General features: G+C 42.7%; 1 protein-coding gene across 1 annotated transcript in view; it reads right to left on the bottom strand.

Annotated features, from left to right (window-relative positions):
• Window positions 1-19,235, bottom strand: part of LOC126161834 (protein takeout-like) — a 128,370-nt gene that overhangs the window by 33,633 nt on the left and 75,502 nt on the right. Inside the window, exon 3 of the mRNA XM_049917940.1 lies at window positions 7,127-7,222. Within this exon, the coding sequence (XP_049773897.1) occupies window positions 7,127-7,222 (96 nt within the window). The remainder of the gene's footprint in view (window positions 1-7,126; window positions 7,223-19,235) is intronic.

Raw genomic sequence — 19,235 nt, 5'->3', positions numbered from 1 at the left:
GCGGTTGTGAAAAATTTTATGTCGGACGAACTGCGAACTGTTGATTAGCGCCGAATAGAAAACGAGTCGGATCCATCCTTCAGTATTCCAAGAAATCAGCGTTAGGAGACCATGTTCATTAAAGCGGAATCAAATTTTATTTTACGACACATCTACCACAAAACGCACAAATCGTTTCTGGAAGAGCGTAGCAAAAGAAGCGATCGAGAAATGATTGTCTCAGCAGCCTAGGTAAAGACTGTGTCTTGCAGCTAATCCCATCTTTGGATCCGGCCATCAAACGGTTGAAGAGAACAATGTGCTTGCACTGAACTGGGCACCAGTGATGGGACAGCTGGGAGGGCGTCTGTAAATAGAAGGACGGCAGCAGTAACCATACATCCTCCTTCACAAACAATGCCCGGACCTAAAATCTCCCATACTTACAACACCTTCGACAAGTCTCACCATCTAGCCGTTTAGTCCCTTAACATCCCCCCCTCCTCAATCCGTCAATCAATCAACCAAGTCTCACTTTATTTACTTCCACAAGTGAAAAACCACTATTCCTCTCCAGAAACCTGATCTCAGCGCCACCATACGCACAGTTGATAAATCGCTCCACACAAAAAACTCCCATCGTCATCCACCATTTATTGAAGACGTCATCCATTTCATAACCTTAGTCCTGCGAACCATAAACATACATTCGCCTCGTCACCCACAGCATCTTCCATCTCATTAACATAGGGAACCTATTCCCAAAATCAATCCCAATTCAGTTAATTTGCCTCGAAAGACTCTGTGAAACCTAACCACGAAACACGTCCAAGAACATGACGCTAAAGGCATGAAATATCCTATCCAAAATATAGCTTCTCTCCACTCCAACAAATACACTATGCTATCAAAAGTATCTGGACACCCACAAAAATATACATTTTTCATATTAGGTGAACTGTGTTGCCACCTACTGCCAGGTAATCAACACTCCTGGAAATGGAAAAAAGAACACATTGACACCGGTGTGTCAGACCCACCATACTTGCTCCGGACACTGCGAGAGGGCTGTACAAGCAATGATCACACGCATGGCACAGCGGACACACCAGGAACCGCGGTGTTGGCCGTCGAATGGCGCTAGCTGCGCAGCATTTGTGCACCACCGCCGTCAGTGTCAGCCAGTTTGCCGTGGCGTACGGAGCTCCATCGCAGTCTTTAACACTGGTAGCATGCCGCGACAGCGTGGACGTGAACCGTATGTGCAGTTGACGGACTTTGAGCGAGGGCGTATAGTGGGCATGCGGGAGGCCGGGTGGACGTACCGCCGAATTGCTCAACACGTGGGGCGTGAGGTCTCCACAGTACATCGATGTTGTCGCCAGTGGTCGGCGGAAGGTGCACGTGCCCGTCGACCTGGGACCGGACCGCAGCGACGCACGGATGCACGCCAAGACCGTAGGATCCTACACAGTGCCGTAGGGGACCGCACCGCCACTTCCCAGCAGATTAGGGAAACTGTTGCTCCTGGGTATCGGCGAGGACCATTCGCAACCGTCTCCATGAAGCTGGGCTACGGTCCCGCACACCGTTAGGCCGTCTTCCGCTCACGCCCCAACATCGTGCAGCCCGCCTCCAGTGGTGTCACGACAGGCGTGAATGGAGGGACGAATGGAGACGTGTCGTCTTCAGCGATGAGAGTCGCTTCTGCCTTGGTGCCAATGATGGTCGTATGCGTGTTTGGCGCCGTGCAGGTGAGCGCCACAATCAGGACTGCATACGACCGAGGCACACAGGGCCAACACCCGGCATCATGGTGTGGGGAGCGATCTCCTACACTCGCCGTACACCACTGGTGATCGTCGAGGGGACACTGAATAGTGCACGGTACATCCAAACCGTCATCGAACCCATCGTTCTACCATTCCTAGACCGGCAAGGGAACTTGCTGTTCCAACAGGACAATGCGCGTCCGCATGTATCCCGTGCCACCCACCGTGCTCTAGAAGGTGTAAGTCAACTACCCTGGCCAGCAAGATCTCCGGATCTGTCCCCCATTGAGCATGTTTGGGACTGGATGAAGCGTCGTCTCACGCGGTCTGCACGTCCAGCACGAACGCTGGTCCAACTGAGGCGCCAGGTGGAAATGGCATGGCAAGCCGTTCCACAGGACTACATCCAGCATCTCTACGATCGTCTCCATGGGAGAATAGCAGCCTGTATTGCTGCGAAAGGTGGATATACACTGTACTAGTGCCGACATTGTGCATGCTCTGTTGCCCGTGTCTATGTGCCTGTGGTTCTGTCAGTGTGATCATGTGATGTATCTGACCCCAGGAATGTGTCAATGAAGTTTCCCCTTCCTGGGACAATGAATTCACGGTGTTCTTATTTCAATTTCCAGGAGTGTATATCAGCGACCTCAGTATTTATTAGACATCGTGAGAGAGCAGAATGGAGCGCTTCGCGGAACTCACGAACTTCGAACGTGGTCAGGTGACTGGGTGTCACTTGTGTCATACGTCCGTACGCGAGATTTCCACACTCCTCAACATCCCTAGGTCCACTGTTTCCGATTTGATAGTGAAGTGGAAACGTGAAGGGACTCTTACAACACAAAAGCGTACAGGCCGACTTCGTCTGTTGACTGACAGAGAGCCGGCCGGAGTGGCCGAGCGGTTCTATGCACTACAGTCTGGAAACGCGCTACCGCTGCGGTCGCAGATTCGAATCCTGCCTCAGGCATGGATGCGTGTGATGTCCTTAGGTTAGTAAGGTTTAAGTGGTTCTAAGTTCTAGGGGACTGATGACCTCGGCAGTTAAGTACCATTGTGCTCAAGGCCATTTGAACCATTTTGAACTGACAGAGACCGCCGACGGCTGAAGAGGGTCGTAATGTGTAATGGGCAGACCATCCAGACCATCACACAGGAATTCCAAACTGCATCAGGATCCACTGCAAGTACTACGGCAGTTAAGCGGGAGGTGAGAAAACTTGAGGTTTCAACGTCGAGCAGCTGCTCATAACCCACACATCACGCTGGTAAATGCCAAACGACGCCTCGCTTGGAGTAAGGAGCATAAACATTGGACTACTGAATAGTGGAAAAATGTTGTGTGGAGTGACGAATCACGGTACACAATGTGGTGATCCGATGGCAGAGTGTATGGCGAATGCCCGGTGAACGTCATCGGCCAGCGTATGTAGTGCCAAGAGTAAAATTCGGAGGCGGTGGTGTTATGCTTTGTATGGACGATGCTGGCACCCCATGTTGTTTTGTGTGGTACTAACATAGCACATAATTGCTTTCCACTGTTGAACAGCAATTAGGAGATGGCGAGTGCATCTTTGAACACTATCGAGAACCTGTTCATAATGCACGGCATGTTACACGAAAATAACATCTCTGTAATGGACCGGCCTGCACAGATTCTGACCTGAATCCTATAGAACACCTTTGGGAGGTTTTGGAACGCCGACTTCGTGCCAGGCCTTGCCGACCGACATCGATACCTCTCCTCAGTGGAGCACTCCGTGAAGAATGGGCTGCCATTCGCCAAGAAACCTTCCTGCACCTGATTGAACGTATGTCTGTGAGAGTGGAAGCAATCATCAAGGCTAACGGTGGGCCAACACCATATTGAATTCCAGTGTCACCGATGGAGGGCTCCACGAACTTTTAAGTCATTTTCAGCCAGGTGTCTGGATACTTTTGATCCGATAGTGTATCATATTACCCAAACGAAATCATGTCCTCTTCTTCAACGAAACCTTCCTCCAACCTCACCATTCGATACGCATGTCTCCCTCCATTCGACATTGCAGTGATAATTCCAATCCTATTGCCTGTGCTGGAGAAGCCATCGTCCATCTCCAAAATATCTGTTCTGCACCCCAACCAATTCATCCAACTTAGTTTTTCATCATCACTATCTTTCTCCCAAAACCCTTTCCACTGCCTACATCCGCCCTAACAACCACCCACAACCTGTACTGCTGCACACCTGCCAAAAACAGCAGTGCCATCAGCTTATCAACATCATCAATGGCCACGAAATCCACATCCCTGTCTACAGACAGACATTCCTGACCATACTGCCCCCAATTCAATTGTTGCCTCCCCTAACCTCTTGAGGCCCAGTTGAAGTCCTGTGTCAAAATGGTTCCTCTTCCAAATTTCATATCATATACTTAACCCAATTCGCCCCTCTCCCAATCACCTATCCCGACAAAATTTGGACTGTCCCAATGCAGACTAGAATCCAGGTCGTATCCAGACCCACACCATAATGGAATGCCATAACCCCAGCCTTCACAATCCTGACAATGTTTAGCAAACTCAGATGTAATTTCCAATCAAACCCCACTCCGAACTGTCTACGAACACCATCCCACTCCCACTCCATATGGTCTTGCCTGCTCCAGAATTCCTGTCGCGTCTACAGAGGTTTCCATCATATTAGCAACCAGGACACTCTCACACGCCACAGACAACTCCAGTGTCATATTCGCTGTTACTTACAAGCCAAACGACGTCGGAATGGCTCATGGTACGCACTAAACTAAATGAGGACATATAAATTTCACAAAGTTTTGCGAAGCGCCCTGTAGGCTCTCTGGAAACACTGCACTCCCAGATACCCCATCCTATGTAAGACCAGACCACTTCCCGACAACACTACTAAAGCAAACCACTTCACATACCACCTGGAAGGCACTTTCACCGTCCCTTAAGGTCCCACCTTTTACTAATTGATTGATCCCTAATTGTATGAACATACAAGTCTCGCACTAAATTAAACCAGCGTGTTATTACACAATAGCATCATTCACATTATATCAGTAATTATATTTTATGTGGTGTCACCGCAAGGCACCACACTTGCTGGGTTGTAGGCTTCAAATCGGCCGCGGTCCGTCACTACACATCGGACCCGCGAGTCGCCACTGTCGACGCTAGCAGACCGAGCGCCGCCGCTCGGCTGGTCTTAAGAGACAAGCTAACGCACTGGCCAGTTCTACAGGTGACTTTACTAGGAATGGTTCACTCGTTATAGCTTCAGAGATCTCAATTGCAGAGACGCTAGTTAGCATAGCCTTCAGCTAAGTCAGTAGCTACGACCTAGCAAGGCACCACATACAGTTTATGCATTGACAATTGACCTATATGTGTGAAGCAATCAGAATTGTAAAGAAGTATTCGCAGTTCATTCTATAACTGTACTTGTAAATATTAGTGTACAAAGTCAAGGTCGATGTTCACCACTGATGCTGAATTAAAGCTAAGTATTTAACTGTATTCCTGTCTAATAACTTTCCAATCACCTAAGATGTTGCAGATACATCCCGTTAAGTATAGTTCATTGATCCTCACGTCAGCCTACGTGATCAACGCGTGCAATTCATGGCCAGACCTCGTGATCAGACCGAGAGCCAAATTTCGTGACTCAGCCGGGTCACCTTTTTTCCATGAGGCCCATAGTTCCGCCTCATACATAACATTTTATCTGTAGTACAAAATCATACATAAAGCTTTTAAAAAATGATTGACATTGTCCAACAGTATGTGTTAAAGAAAACCATTTATTGGCATTAGTTTTTATGTAAAAAATAAATATTGAACAATGATGATTTTAAATTATCGTTTATTTTCATTTGTCTTGTTTTAAACCATCTTTTCAATTAGTTTAACCTTTGACTGAAGAGCATTTTTATCCGCCGGGACCGATCCATTTGCAGGGAACTGCAGTGACAATAAAGAAAAGACAAACCACTTGTCAGTTATAGCTTGACAATGACCGAGGAGCACTCTTCTGAAAGCTTATGTGTATTTAACCACATAACGTGGCTGGGAGCTCTAGAAATCTTGTTAATAATAATTAAGAAGTGTAAAAAAGATCTGAACTTAGAGTATGTTCTAATGGCAGAAATTGCAAGACAATACCACAGTAGACGTGAGTGATCTGAGTAGCAAAAAATGTTTATATAAAAACATGTAGATAAAACTACAATGCTGTGTCGTAGGTTGTTAGCGTAAAATGTTTTCAGGCGGACCACTATATTTTTCTGACAGAAATAACTATCATTTGAACTTGCTGACTAAATTTGTTGTTTTTGACTAAGGTTGGTGGTATCGCGAAATAGGTTTGTTCTTTGGCAGCTGTATGATCGACATAGAACTACATCAGTAATAAATTCTACACTAAATAAGGAAATGAAACGCTTACGTGAGTAACAAGCATGCCAGTTCTGAGGCAGCAGAGACCTGTTTTGAGCGTCAACAACACATCGACATTCCACTGCTTGCGTTTGCATCTTGGCGCACCTGACGTTTAACTAGCTGCGGCAATGCCGTCAGTGAGACAACTGCATGCCAGTTATATATAAATCGTCGTTACCATAAATTTCAGATCAGTGTGGCCGAGTATGTGCGATACTTTGTTCAAATGAATGTCAATATTGAAAGAGCGTCATGTTGTTTTGCGAAAAGCCAATATTTCGCATTGATTGTTTACAGCACATTTGGGCATATGGAGTGTCTTGGGTACAACAGGTTGCTGATGCTCTCAGTGGTTATCTTTAAGCCATGAAATTTCTAGTTCCACAACTTGTACAAACAATCTGCGTCTCGAACAAAGTGTGGAAGATTGGTTGACAATGCAATTGGACGGAATGACAGAACTAAAAGAACCTCCACAATACATATTTATCCGGAGATACTCATTTTGTCAGACGTCCATCTGACAGCGACAGAGTGAGGTGGCGCAGTGGTTAGCACACAGGGAGGGACGACGACGGTTCAAACCCACGTCTGGGCATCCTGATTTAGGTTTCCCGTGATTTCCCTAAACCAGTTCAGGCAAATGCAGGGTTGGTTCCTTTGAAAGGCACGGTCAACTTCCTTCCCCATCCTTCCCTAACCCGATGTGGCCGATGACGTCGCTGTTTGGTTCCCTCCTCCGAATCAACCAACATCTGATAGCGAAATGGACACGGCTCACCAGGTTGTAGTTCCGTACTTTGGCTATCAAAAGTATAGCGATTTAGGCGCCACTCCTTATTCGTATTTGCTTATGAATATTTTTTGTGTAGTCGTGTAGAAATGTGTTAGTTACAAATTGCGGGTGCTTAGTAGCTGTGACTCACCTTTAGAAAGGCGCGGCTTGGCGTCCAGTATGGAACGCACCACGCAGCCGCTGAGGTCGGCGTTGCTGCGCTCGCACAGCGAGAAGTAGTCCGCCGCTGCAACAGAACAGGCGCTCTGAGCAAAACACATTAGCGAAGCACAGCGCTGAGCGTCGTCGTCCTCCAGTCTACGCTGAGGAGGATTTATACAAAGTTATCTGGCACCGACACAAATACAGTACCCAGCAACCCAGTAGCTTCTTAGTCGTCAATTGGCAGACAGTACAGATACAACAAATCATTGTAAAATGATTTAGAAGTAATTTTACATTGGGTGATGACATCAGATGTTCACCCACTTTAGACTCAATTGGTTCGATACAGTTTACGGGACTTGCATAATAGTGATGTATTACATTATGCACGTCAAACTGTGCGTAACATAGGTTACAGTGGTTTCAAGGGAAGCAGTGGATGGTTGCAATGCTACAGAATTAGAGAACATAAGATAACGAAATTTCAAACAAAGCGTCAACTTGACGATGCACGCAAGCTGCGGAGTAGGTCAAAAATTTTCTAGATGAGATAAATAAACTTAGCCCAGCGTGCAATAGGGAGCTTGTTTTCAGTAGCGACCAATCACGATTTGAAGAGGAAAAGCTTATGAAAGAAATTGTTTTTTTGAAAATAAATAATTACTAAAGAACTACTAAAGGACTTTTAAGGCTACATCTACGACAACTGGTGTTTGACTTCTCTGTTGGAAATTAAAAAAAAAAAAATACCTGTTTCAGTGTTTCTGGAAATTGAAAACTTAAGGGAGTGTAATGGAGGAGGAAAATTTTTAAGAAAATATTTCGTTACAGTATAAAAAATGTTTAAACTAAGTTTGTGAGTAGTAGTAGTTAGTCAGTTAGTTATGTCATGTTCCATAGATTATTTTCTCGATTATTTTATCGATGTGATGTGGTACAAGTCAGATTACAAGATATATACGCACACATGAATAGTGCTAATATTAATATTACTGGAATTTTTAGTTCTACACATACAACTACAATTAGAGGTACATTTTTTTACCATTTCTGAGACAGAAACTCGTCCATGGAATAGAAGGAGCTGTCAAAAAGAAATGATTTTAAGCTAGATTTAAAACTTGATCTGCTACCTGCCAGACACTTAATGTTGTTGGGCAAATGATCAAAGACTTTTGTTGCTGAATAATGTACTCCTTTTTGAGGAACTGATAGCTTCAATAACGGATAGGAAAGGTCATTTTTCCCTCTAGTGTTGTACGCATGAACATCACTGTTCTTCGCGAATTGAGATGGGTTATTTGTAACGAATTTCATTAGCGAATATATCTACTCTGATGGTGCAGCTAAAATACCTAACTCCTTGAAAAGGCGCCTACATGACGTCCTTGGGTGAACACCACTAATTATTCTCACTGCTCTCTTTTGTGCAATCAATACTTTATGTCTAAGTGGTGAATTACCCCGGAAAACTATTCCATAAGACATTATTGAGTGGAAATATGCAAAGTACGTTAGGAGGCTGATCTGTTTATTACCAAGACCAGCTATTATACGAAGAGCGAAAGAAGCTAAACTTAGTTGTTTGAGAAGCTCAGTAATATGCTTCTTCCAGTTCAAGTTGTCATCAATGTGAACACCCAAAATTTGGAGAAATCTACCCTGTTAACTGAGCCCTGTTCATATGCTACATCAATCGTCGGTATCACTCTATTCGGTGTACAGGACTGGATATAATGAGTTTTTTCAAAATTAAGGGAGAGTACATTTTCTGAGAACCACTTATTAATTCTTTGAAAGACATCCTTAACATATCTTCAGCTGCTTTTTCTGGAATGGGATTTATCATAACACTCGTGTCATCTGCAAAAAGTACTAGTTCCGCTTGCTGAATGTTAAGTGGTAGGTCATTCACATGAATAAGGAACAGCAGAGGACCTAAATTAAACGCTGTGGGACTCTCTTTCATTCACAAGAATTTACCACCCTCCCAACATTATCTGTGCTATTCAGCACATCTTTTTTCTTTCTGTTTATTAAGTATGATTCAAACCAGCTGTGTGTGTACAACTTTCAGTTCCATAAAACCTGACTTTTTCTAAGAGTGTGATATGATCGACATAGTCAAATGCTTTGTAGAGATCACAAAAAATACCAGCTGGTGATAACTTGTTATTTAGGGCTTGTACTATTTGATGGGTAAATGTGTAGATAGCATTCTCAGTCGAGTAACCCTTCCGGAATTCGAAATGTGACATGCTGAGTACATTATTTTAACTTAAATATGAGACTACTCTTGAATACATAACTTTTTCGAATATTTTAGAAAATGAAGTCAGCAATGAGATTGGTCTATAATTATTTAAGTCACTCTTGTCCCCTTTCTTATAAAGAGGTTTGACAATTACGTATTTCAATCTGTCTGCAAAAATTCCCTGTGCCTGCGAAGCATTACATATATCGCCGAGGACTCCACTTATTAAATTAAAACAACACTTCAAAATTCTGTTAGAGACTCCATCAACACCACATGATCTCTTGTTTTCTAGTATATTTATAATCCCCTTAATTTCAGTGGGGGATGTTGGTGCCAATTCTAAAGGTCTAATGTCCTGGGGAATGGCATTTATAACATATTTTTTTGCTTCTTCAGCTGACCCCTTTAACCTTATTTTTGCTGCTATATTCAGAAAGTGATTGTTAAAAATACCTGTAACTCCTGAATTATCACTCACAACATCATCATTTAGCTTTATTGCTATGGTATGCTGTGCACTGTCAGGCTGCCCCATCTCCCGTTTGACAATATTCCATATGGTTTTAATCTTACTATCCGCATTATTAATTTCTGTCAGAACACATAAGCTTCTCGACTTCCTTAAAATATTACAGTATCTTTTGTAGTATGCAAGTAACATCGGATCCTGGCTTATTCTGGCCTGTCCATATATTTCCCTCTTCCTCTTACACTATATCTTAATTCCCTTATTAATTCATGGCTTACTTGACTTTGTAATGGATTTTTTGGATAACGTTTCAGGAAAGCAACTCTCAAATATTGAGACAAATTTACGGTGGAATAAATTGAATTTGGCATCAGCATCACTTTCTGTGTGTACTTCATCCCATTCTACCTCTTCTAGGCTGCACTTAAAGCTCTGTATCCTGTTCGCATTAATAAGCCTCCCTACCTTGTATGAACCTGCCTGAATCCTGTAAGGTACTGTATGTGTTATTTCCATTAACTGTGCATCATGATCAGATAGCCCATTAACAACTGGGTACACAATAATTTTTTCTGCCTGAGCACTGTCTATAAAAAGGTTATCGATAAGTGACCTACTACCCAGCTACACACGAGATGAGCTCTCATTAAACTTTGACAAAACCCAGTATATACAGTTCCACACAGTAAATGGAATGACCCCATTAATAAATATAGACTTCGATCAGAAATCGGTAGCTATGGTAGAATATTCAAAATTTCAAGGTGTATGCATTGATGAGGGGTTAAACTGGAAAAAATGCACTGAGGATCTGCTGAAACGTTTGAGTTCAGCTACTTATGCTATTAGGGTTATTGCTAATTTTGGCGATATACATCTGTGTAAATTAGCTTACTACGCCTATTTTCATTCTCTGCTTTCGTATGGCATTATATTCTGGGGTAACTCATCATTGAGTAAAAGAGTGTTCATTGCACAAAAGCATGTAATCAGAATAATTCCTGGAGCTCATCCAAGATCATCCTGCAGACACTTATTTAAAGAGCTAGGGATCTTCACTGTAGCCTCACAATATATATATTCACTTACGAAATTTGTTACTAACAACACGAAAGAATTCAAAAGTAATAGCAGTGTGCATGGCTACAACACTAGGAGAAAGGATGATCTTCACTACTCAAGGTTAAATCTAACTTTGGCTCAGAAGAGGGTAAATTATGCTGCCACAAAAGTCTTTGGTCACTTACCTAATAGCATCAAAAGTCTGAGAGATAGCCATATAGCATTTAAAATGACATTAAAAGAATTTCTTAATGGGAACTCTTTCTACTCATTAGATGAATTTTTGGATATAGTAAGTGGGTAATTTCCCAACCTTCACAAAAAAAAAAAAGAAATATTGAGTGTCATGTAATATTTTGTCTAATGTAATATCTTGTATGGACACCTTTTATTAACCTGACACGTTCCACATCATTACGAAGTGTCGTATTCATGATCTATGGAAAAAGTACTAATCTAATCTAATCTAATCTACAACAGATACTAGATTGAAACAACCAAACAAAGAGTCCAGCTCATTTTTCCTATCTGTATCTTTTAAGAAATCTACATTAAAATCACCACAAACCACTAACTCCTTCTTTTTGTCTGACAGGTAGCTCAATAATGCCTCAAGATTTTTCATGAATAGCTGAAAGTTACCTTGAGGGGATCTGTAGTTTGTTACAATTACTATAGAAGTATGTTGCAGTAGCAACTCACAAGCACATGCTTCAAGGATCTGATCTACACCAAAACTATTTGTCTCAATATATTTGACTTTGTGTCCAGTTTTTATATAAGTAGCGACTCCTCCTTTTTCCATGTTGACTCTACGTGAGTAAGATGCTAATCTGTAATCCCTTAAATTTAACTTCTCCATCCCTGCGGCTACATGGTATTCAGAGAGACACAAAACATCTATACCTTCAGAATTTACCCCATTTTCTAGGCATAAAAGAAGCTCGTCTATCTTATTTTTCAGTCCGCTAATGTTCTGATGAAAAACACAAATTTTCTTTCTTTGGATACTGCTACAGACTCTATGGCACTGTTCTGTTTTAATCTCTTTTAATACTCTTTGTCTGTAGCCTGATTCTAACAAAAAATGTGTCCCTCTGACTCCAGTATTTCACTTGTCGGTTATACATATATAATTTTTTTTAGGACATGAAAACTGATATGGAAATATGCCCAAAAGAACGCAAAAGGCATGAATAACAAAACCTTTGGACTCCAGCTACCAGAATCACGTTCTGGTCAGAAGTACAACCGGAAAAGACCATGCTTATATTGTCTTAATTAGCGTAAAAAGCTTAAAATGTGTTGCAATTTATGAAAGCTCGATGACAGATTGTTCCACATTCGGATGCATGTCATTGAATTCCATCAGTTCCCATCACCCCGTTCCACCAATATCTTTTAATAAGCATTCTTTAATAGTTGATACATGGGCTGAACGTCCTGCATGGTTTGTAGCTCCTAAGAAGTTCACCGTCGATCTTGATAGTGCGAACCTTTGAGACCGCTGTGGCATGCCATTTTACGTTCGGTGTTCATAGAGCAACTTAATGGCTTGTTTTGAATATTTCTTGAACGCCGACGATGTCCACATTGTGAAGTGTAATACATACATTCCATAGAAGGTTGATCTCTGTACGTGCTGAAACCAAATTTTCTGTCGCCTTTGTTACAGCGTAAAGTTTGCGCCGGCAGGCCAGTCTGGAACGACAGGGAAGAGAAAGCTATGAGGCCAGCCAATCGCATGCTGACCGACCTCCCTCCAGGACGACAACGCGACAGCAGCGGCCCCTACGTGAAGAGGACATAAGCGCCGCGCCTGACTGGTGCCAGCCCACTTCGATACCAGCTTCAATGTTAGCCACTTCGTTAGCAATCTCTATATAGCACAGACTTGTGGTTGTCTATTCTGAATAAGACTGATTGTTTTGTATGTTGCCCTTTGCTTGCGACACATATCAAAGTTAAGTATTATAATTGTCTTGTTGTTGTTGTTATGGCCTTCGGTCCTGAGACTGGTTTCATGCAGCTCTCCATGCTACTCTATCCTGTGCAAGCTTTTTTATCTCCCAGCACATACTGCAACCTACATCCTTTTGTATCTGTTTAGTGTATTCATCTCTTGGTCTCCCTCTGCGATTTTTACCCTCCACGCTGCCCTCCAATACTAAACTGGTGATCCCCTGATGCCTCAAAACATGTCCTACCAACCGATCCCTTCTTCTAGTCAAGTTGTGCCACAAACTTCTCTTCTCCCCAATCCTATTCAGTACTTCCTTATTAGTTATGTGATCTACCCATCTAATCTTCAGCATTCTTCTGTAGCACCACATTTCGAAAGCTTCTATTCTCTTCTTGTCCAAACTATTTATCGCCCATGTTTCACTTCCATACATGGCTACACTCCATACAAATACTTTCAGAAACAACTTCCTGACACTTAAATCAATACTCGATGTTAGCAAATTCCTCTTCTTGAGAAACGCTTTCCTTGCCATTTCCAGTCTACATTTTATATCCTCTCTACTTCGACCATTATCAGTTATTTTACTCCCTAAATAGCAAAACTCCTTTACTACTTTAAGGGTCTCATTTCCTAATCTAATTCCCTCAGCATCACCCGACTTAATTTGACTACATTCCATTATCCTCGTTTTGCTTTTGTTGATGTTCATCTTATACCCTCCCTTCAAGACATCATCCATTCCGTTCAACTGCTCTTCCAAGTCCTTTGCTGTCTCTGACAGAATTACAATGTCATCGGCGAACCTTAAAGTTTTCATTTCTTCTCCATGGATTTTAATACATACTCCGAATTTTTCTTTTGTTTCCTTTACTGCTTGCTCAATATACAGATTGAACAACATCGGGGAGAGGCTACAACCCTGTCTTACTCCCTTCCCAACCACTGCTTCCCTTTGATGTCCCTCGACTCTTATAACTGCCGTCTGGTTTCTGTACAAATTGTAAATAGCTTATCGCTCCCTGTATTTTACTCCTGCCACCTTCAGAATTTGAAAGAGAGTATTCCAGTCAACATTGTCAAAAGCTTTCTCTAAGTCTACAAATGCTAGAAACGTAGGTTTGCCTTTCCTTAATCTTTCTTCTAAGATAAGTTGTGAGGTCAGTATTGCCTCACGTGTTCCAATATTTCGACGGAATCGAAACTGATCTTCCCCGAGGTCGGCTTCTACTAGTTTTTCCATTCGTCTGTAAATAATTCGTGTTAGTATTTTGCAGCTGTGACTTATTAAACTGATAGTTCGGTGATTTTCACATCTGTCAACACCTGCTTACTTTGGGATTGGAATTATTATATTCTTCTTGAAGTCTGAGGGTATTTCGCCTGTCTCATACATCTTGCTCACCAGATGGTAGAGTTTTGTCAGGACTGGCTCTCCCAAGGCTGTCAGAAGTTCTAATGCAATTTTGTCTACTCCCGGAGCTTTGTTGCGACTGAGGTCTTTCAGTGCTCTGTCAAACTCTTCACGCAGTATCATATCTCCCATTTCATCTTCATCTACAACCTCTTCCATTTCCATAATATTGTCCTCAAGAACATCGCCCTTGTATATACCCTCTATATACTCCTTCCACCTTTCTGCTTTCCCTTCTTTGCTTAGAACTGGGTTTAGATCTGAGCTCTTGATATTCATACAAGTGGCTCTCTTTTCTCCAAAGGTCTCTTTAATTTTCCTGTAGGCTGTATCTATCTTACCCCTAGTGAGATAAGCCTCTACATCCTTACATTTGTCCTCTAGCCATCCCTGCTTAGCCATTTTGCACTTCCTGTCTCATTTTTGAGACGTTTGTATTCCTTTTTGCCTGCTTCATTTACTGCATTTTTATATTTTCTCATTTCACCAATGAAATTCAATATTGCTTCTGTTATCCAAGGATTTCTACTAGCCCTCGACTTTTTACCTACTTGCTCCTCTGCTTCCTTTGCCACTTCATCCCTCAAAGCTACCCATTCTTCTTCTACTGTGTTTCTTTCCCCCATTCCTGTCAATTGCTCCCTTATGCTCTCCATGAAACTCTGTACAACCTCTGGTTCTTTCAGTTTATCCAGGTCCCATCTCCTTAAAATCCCGCCTTTTTGCAGTTTCTTCAGTTTTAATCTATAGTTCATAACCAATAGATTTTGGTCATAGTCGACATCTGCCCCTGGAAATGTCTTACAATGTAAAACCTGGTTGCTAAATCTCTGTCTTACCATTAAATAATCTATTTGAAACATGTCAGTATCTCTAGACTTCTTCCATGTATACAATCTTCTTTTATGATTCTTGAACCAAGTGTTGTGCTTTGTGTAAAATTCTACCAGGCGGCTTCCTCTTTCGTTTCTTACCCCCAATCCATATTCACCTACTACGTTTCCTTCTCTTCCTTTCCCTACTGACGAATTCCAGTCGCCAATAACTATTAAATTTTCATTTCCCTTCACTATCTGAATAATTTCTTTTATTTCATCATACATTTCATCAATTTCTTCATCATCTGCAGAGCTAGTTGGCATATAAACTTGTACTACTGTGGTAGGCGTGGGCTTCGTATCTATCTTGGCCACAATAATGCGTTCACTATGCAGTTTGTAGTAGCTTACCCGCATTCCTATTTTCCTATTCATTATTAAACCTACTCCTGCATTGCCCGTATTTGATTTTGTGTTTATACCCCTGTAGTCACCTGACCAGAAGTCTTGTTCCTCCTACCACCGAACTTCACTAATTCCCACGATATCTAACTTTAACCTATCCATTTCCCTTTTTAAATTTTCTAACCTACCTGCCCAATTAAGGGATCTGACATTGCACGCTCCGATCCGTAGAACGTCAGTTTTCTTTCTCCTGATAACGACATCCTCTCGAGTAGTCCCCACCCGGAGATCCGAATGGGGGACTATTTTACCTCCGTAATGTTTTACCCAAGAGGACACCATCATCATTTAACCATACAGTAAAGCTGCATGCCCTAGGGAAAAATTACGGCCGTAGTTTCCCCTTGCTTTCAGCCGTTCGCAGTACCAGCACAGCAAGGCCGTTTTGGTTAGTATTACAAGGCCAGATCAGTCAATCATCCAGACTGTTGCTCCTGCAACTACTGAAAAGGCTGCTGCCCCTCTTCAGGAACCACACGTTTGTCTGGCCTCTCAACAGATACCCCTCCGTTGTGGTTGCACCTACGGTACGGCTATCTGTATCGCTGAGGCACGCAAGTCTCCCCACCAACGGCAAGGTCCATGGTCATGGGGGTAGGGTAATTGTCTTATTGTACTAAAACTCATTACTACGAGTTCTTTGATTGTTTGTCTAGTGATCCGAGTATTCAGGATTTCTAGACACAACAGCCCTCTTGTTGCACATGTTGAACCATTAGCATCTAATACACACATCAAAAATGTTTTTCGTCACTCCGGTTCCCAGAACTCGGGAAGTTAGACGTTGTCTGTGGATACTGTATCACAGACACAGTCTCTTTGACTGTGTCACTAACGCCGCCCATAGACGTAAACAACCATGACTAATAGACGGAGGGGGTCCGACAGCTGGTCAGTTCCAGTCATTCCACCAGGAAGGAGGTACACGGCTCGTGTTGTCTGTAGTTCAACCATGCCTAGACTGTCAATACCGAGGTTCGATCGCGTCCGCATTATTACTTTGTGCCTGGAAGGGCTTTCAACAAGGGAAGTGTCCAGGCATCTCGGAGTGAACCAAAACGATATTGTTATGACATGGATGAGACACAGAGAGACAGGAACTGCCGATGACACGCCTCGATCAGGCCGCACAAGGGTCACTACTGCAGTGGATGACGGCTACCTACGGATTATGGGTCGGAGAAACCCTGACAGCAACGCCACCATGTTGAATAATGCTTTTAGTGTAGCAACAGGACGTTATGTGACCACTAAAACTGTGCGCAATACGCTGCATAATGCGCAGCTTCACTCCCACGTCCATGGCGAGGTACATCTTCGGAACAACGAAACCGTGCAGCGCGGTACAAATGGGCCCGACAACTTGCCGAATGGACCGCTCAGGATTGGCATTACGTTCTCTTCACCGATGAGTGTCGCATATGCCTCCAACCAGTCAATCGTCGGAGACATGTATGGAGGCGACTCGGTTAGGCTGAACGCCTTACTCACACTGTCCAGCGAGTGCAGCAAGGTAGAGGTTCCCTGATGTTGTGGGGTGGCATTATGTGGGGCCGACGTAAGCCGGTCGTGGTCATGGAAGGCGCCGTAACGGCTGTACGATACGTGAATCCCATCTTCCGACCGATAGTGCAACCATATCGGCTGCATATTGGCGATGCATTAGTCTTCATGGACGACAGTTCGCGCCCCCATCGTGCACATCTTGTGAATGATTCCTTCAGGATAACGACATCGCTCGACTAGAGTGGCCAGCATGTCGTCCAGACATGAAGCCTATCGAACATACTAGGGATATATTGAAAAGTGTTGTTTATGGACGACGTGACACACCAACCACTCTGAGGGATCTACGTCGAATCGTCGTTGAGGAGTGAGACAATCTGGAAAAACAGTGCCTCCATGAAGTTGTGGATAGTATGCCACATGCATGCATGCACAGGCATGCATCAATGCCAGAGGACGTGCTACTGGGTATTAAAGGTACCGGTGTGTACAGCAATCTGGACCACCACCTCTGAAGGTCTCGCTGTATGGTGCTAGAGCATGCAATGTGTGGTTCTGATGAGCAATAAAAAGGGCGGAAATGTACAGATTCCGGAACTCTCGGAAGCGAGGGGATGCAAAACTTTTTTGATGTGTGTATTTTTCCTTTCATAATTGTCAACACATCACTTTCAAATGAGCCTTACTGAAGACTGAACTTGTGACCTCGTACTTATGGGGATCCTTGTGAGATACTGTAACAATACATTAATATACGAGCGTATTGATATTAAAAGTATTTATTCATGTTTTCTTTCATTCCTGTAAAATGTTGAATTTTGTTTAATGTAACACACTTTCTGTATGGATTTCTGTTACTTCTGATAATGGCAGCACCAGCCGTTTTCTTTCTCACTCTGCGAAATTCCTTTGGTTGCTTTCTGACGAAATATCAACTACGGCAACTGTTGTTGTAGATACAATGCAATGTTTGCTTCGTTTATCGTTGCCGTTACTCTTCTTTGTATCGACGTCTTCCCCTACAGCATACTCCTGTTTTTCTCAAAATTTAGAGCATCTTACACCATTTTGCATAGTGGAACGCTTTTTCTAGGTCGTCGAATGCTATGAGCACGTCTTGATTTGTCTTCAATCTAACTTCCACTAAGCTCTGAATGCTGACGCTATCCTACCAAAATCGGGAATAACTGTTTATTAGCGAGCCTTTTACACAATGCAGCATAATTCTGAAATGATCGTCGAGACGGTTGGTTGGAAACATATTTATAGTTGTATTTCATCGAGAGCGCCGGCAGAAGAACACAGCTTAATGCACGACTGATTCACAACATCGATACGAGGGGAATTCGTACTGAATGAAGAAGAAATGGGTTCTAATGTTGCTCGATATTTTGCTGGCTGCGTGGTGGGAAAGATTACGAAATGATATTTGCTGCGAGTGTGCTGCGTGATGAGAATTTCCATGTAAACTTCAGCCTGTTCATTCTAGCGCCCTACGATCAGAATCTTCAAAAATTTCCTTTTTATTGCACAAAATTTGTAAAATTCGCTAGTTAACCTCCTAATATCGATAATTTTCTTCATTTGGGGTTTCGCAACCGTAGATTTATTAAAGAATATTTTGAAGTTCTCCAACTCGGCTGTTTTCTCCTAATATCGATCATTTTCTTCGTGTGGGGTATCGCAGCCCTAGATTTATTAAAGAATATTTTGAAGTTCTCCAACTCAGCTGTTTTTCACAAGTATTCCATTTATTATACCTTGCGCGATTGGCCAATTTCAGCCTAACAGGCCGTATTCAAGCGCAGTAGGTGTTTGTGTGTTGTACAAGTACCGTGTTATTAAGCGGCGGATATGGTCGATCGGCAAGCGAGCATATATTGTTCAAGGTTCAGAATCAAAACCAGAAAGCTTACTGCGTGCAAGAAATGTCATCTTCATAACTAATGCCACTTTATAGGACACTACATGTACTACTTTTCTTTATTTGACACTAACTGTTGACAGTCGATGTTCAACAAAGAAATCCAGCACTTTTTTTCCCTATGTAACAGTATAGTCAGTCAGTTCGTTTCTCTTATGTTCAGGTTCTTCCTCACTCCATAATTCAGTACCATACAATGCTGTATTCCAAACGGACA

The sequence above is a fragment of the Schistocerca cancellata genome, chromosome 2 (genome assembly GCF_023864275.1).
Source record: "Schistocerca cancellata isolate TAMUIC-IGC-003103 chromosome 2, iqSchCanc2.1, whole genome shotgun sequence".
Lineage (NCBI taxonomy): Eukaryota > Metazoa > Arthropoda > Insecta > Orthoptera > Acrididae > Schistocerca > Schistocerca cancellata.
Note: the sequence above shows the minus strand (reverse complement) of the source record. Positions and strands in the feature narration are given on the sequence as shown.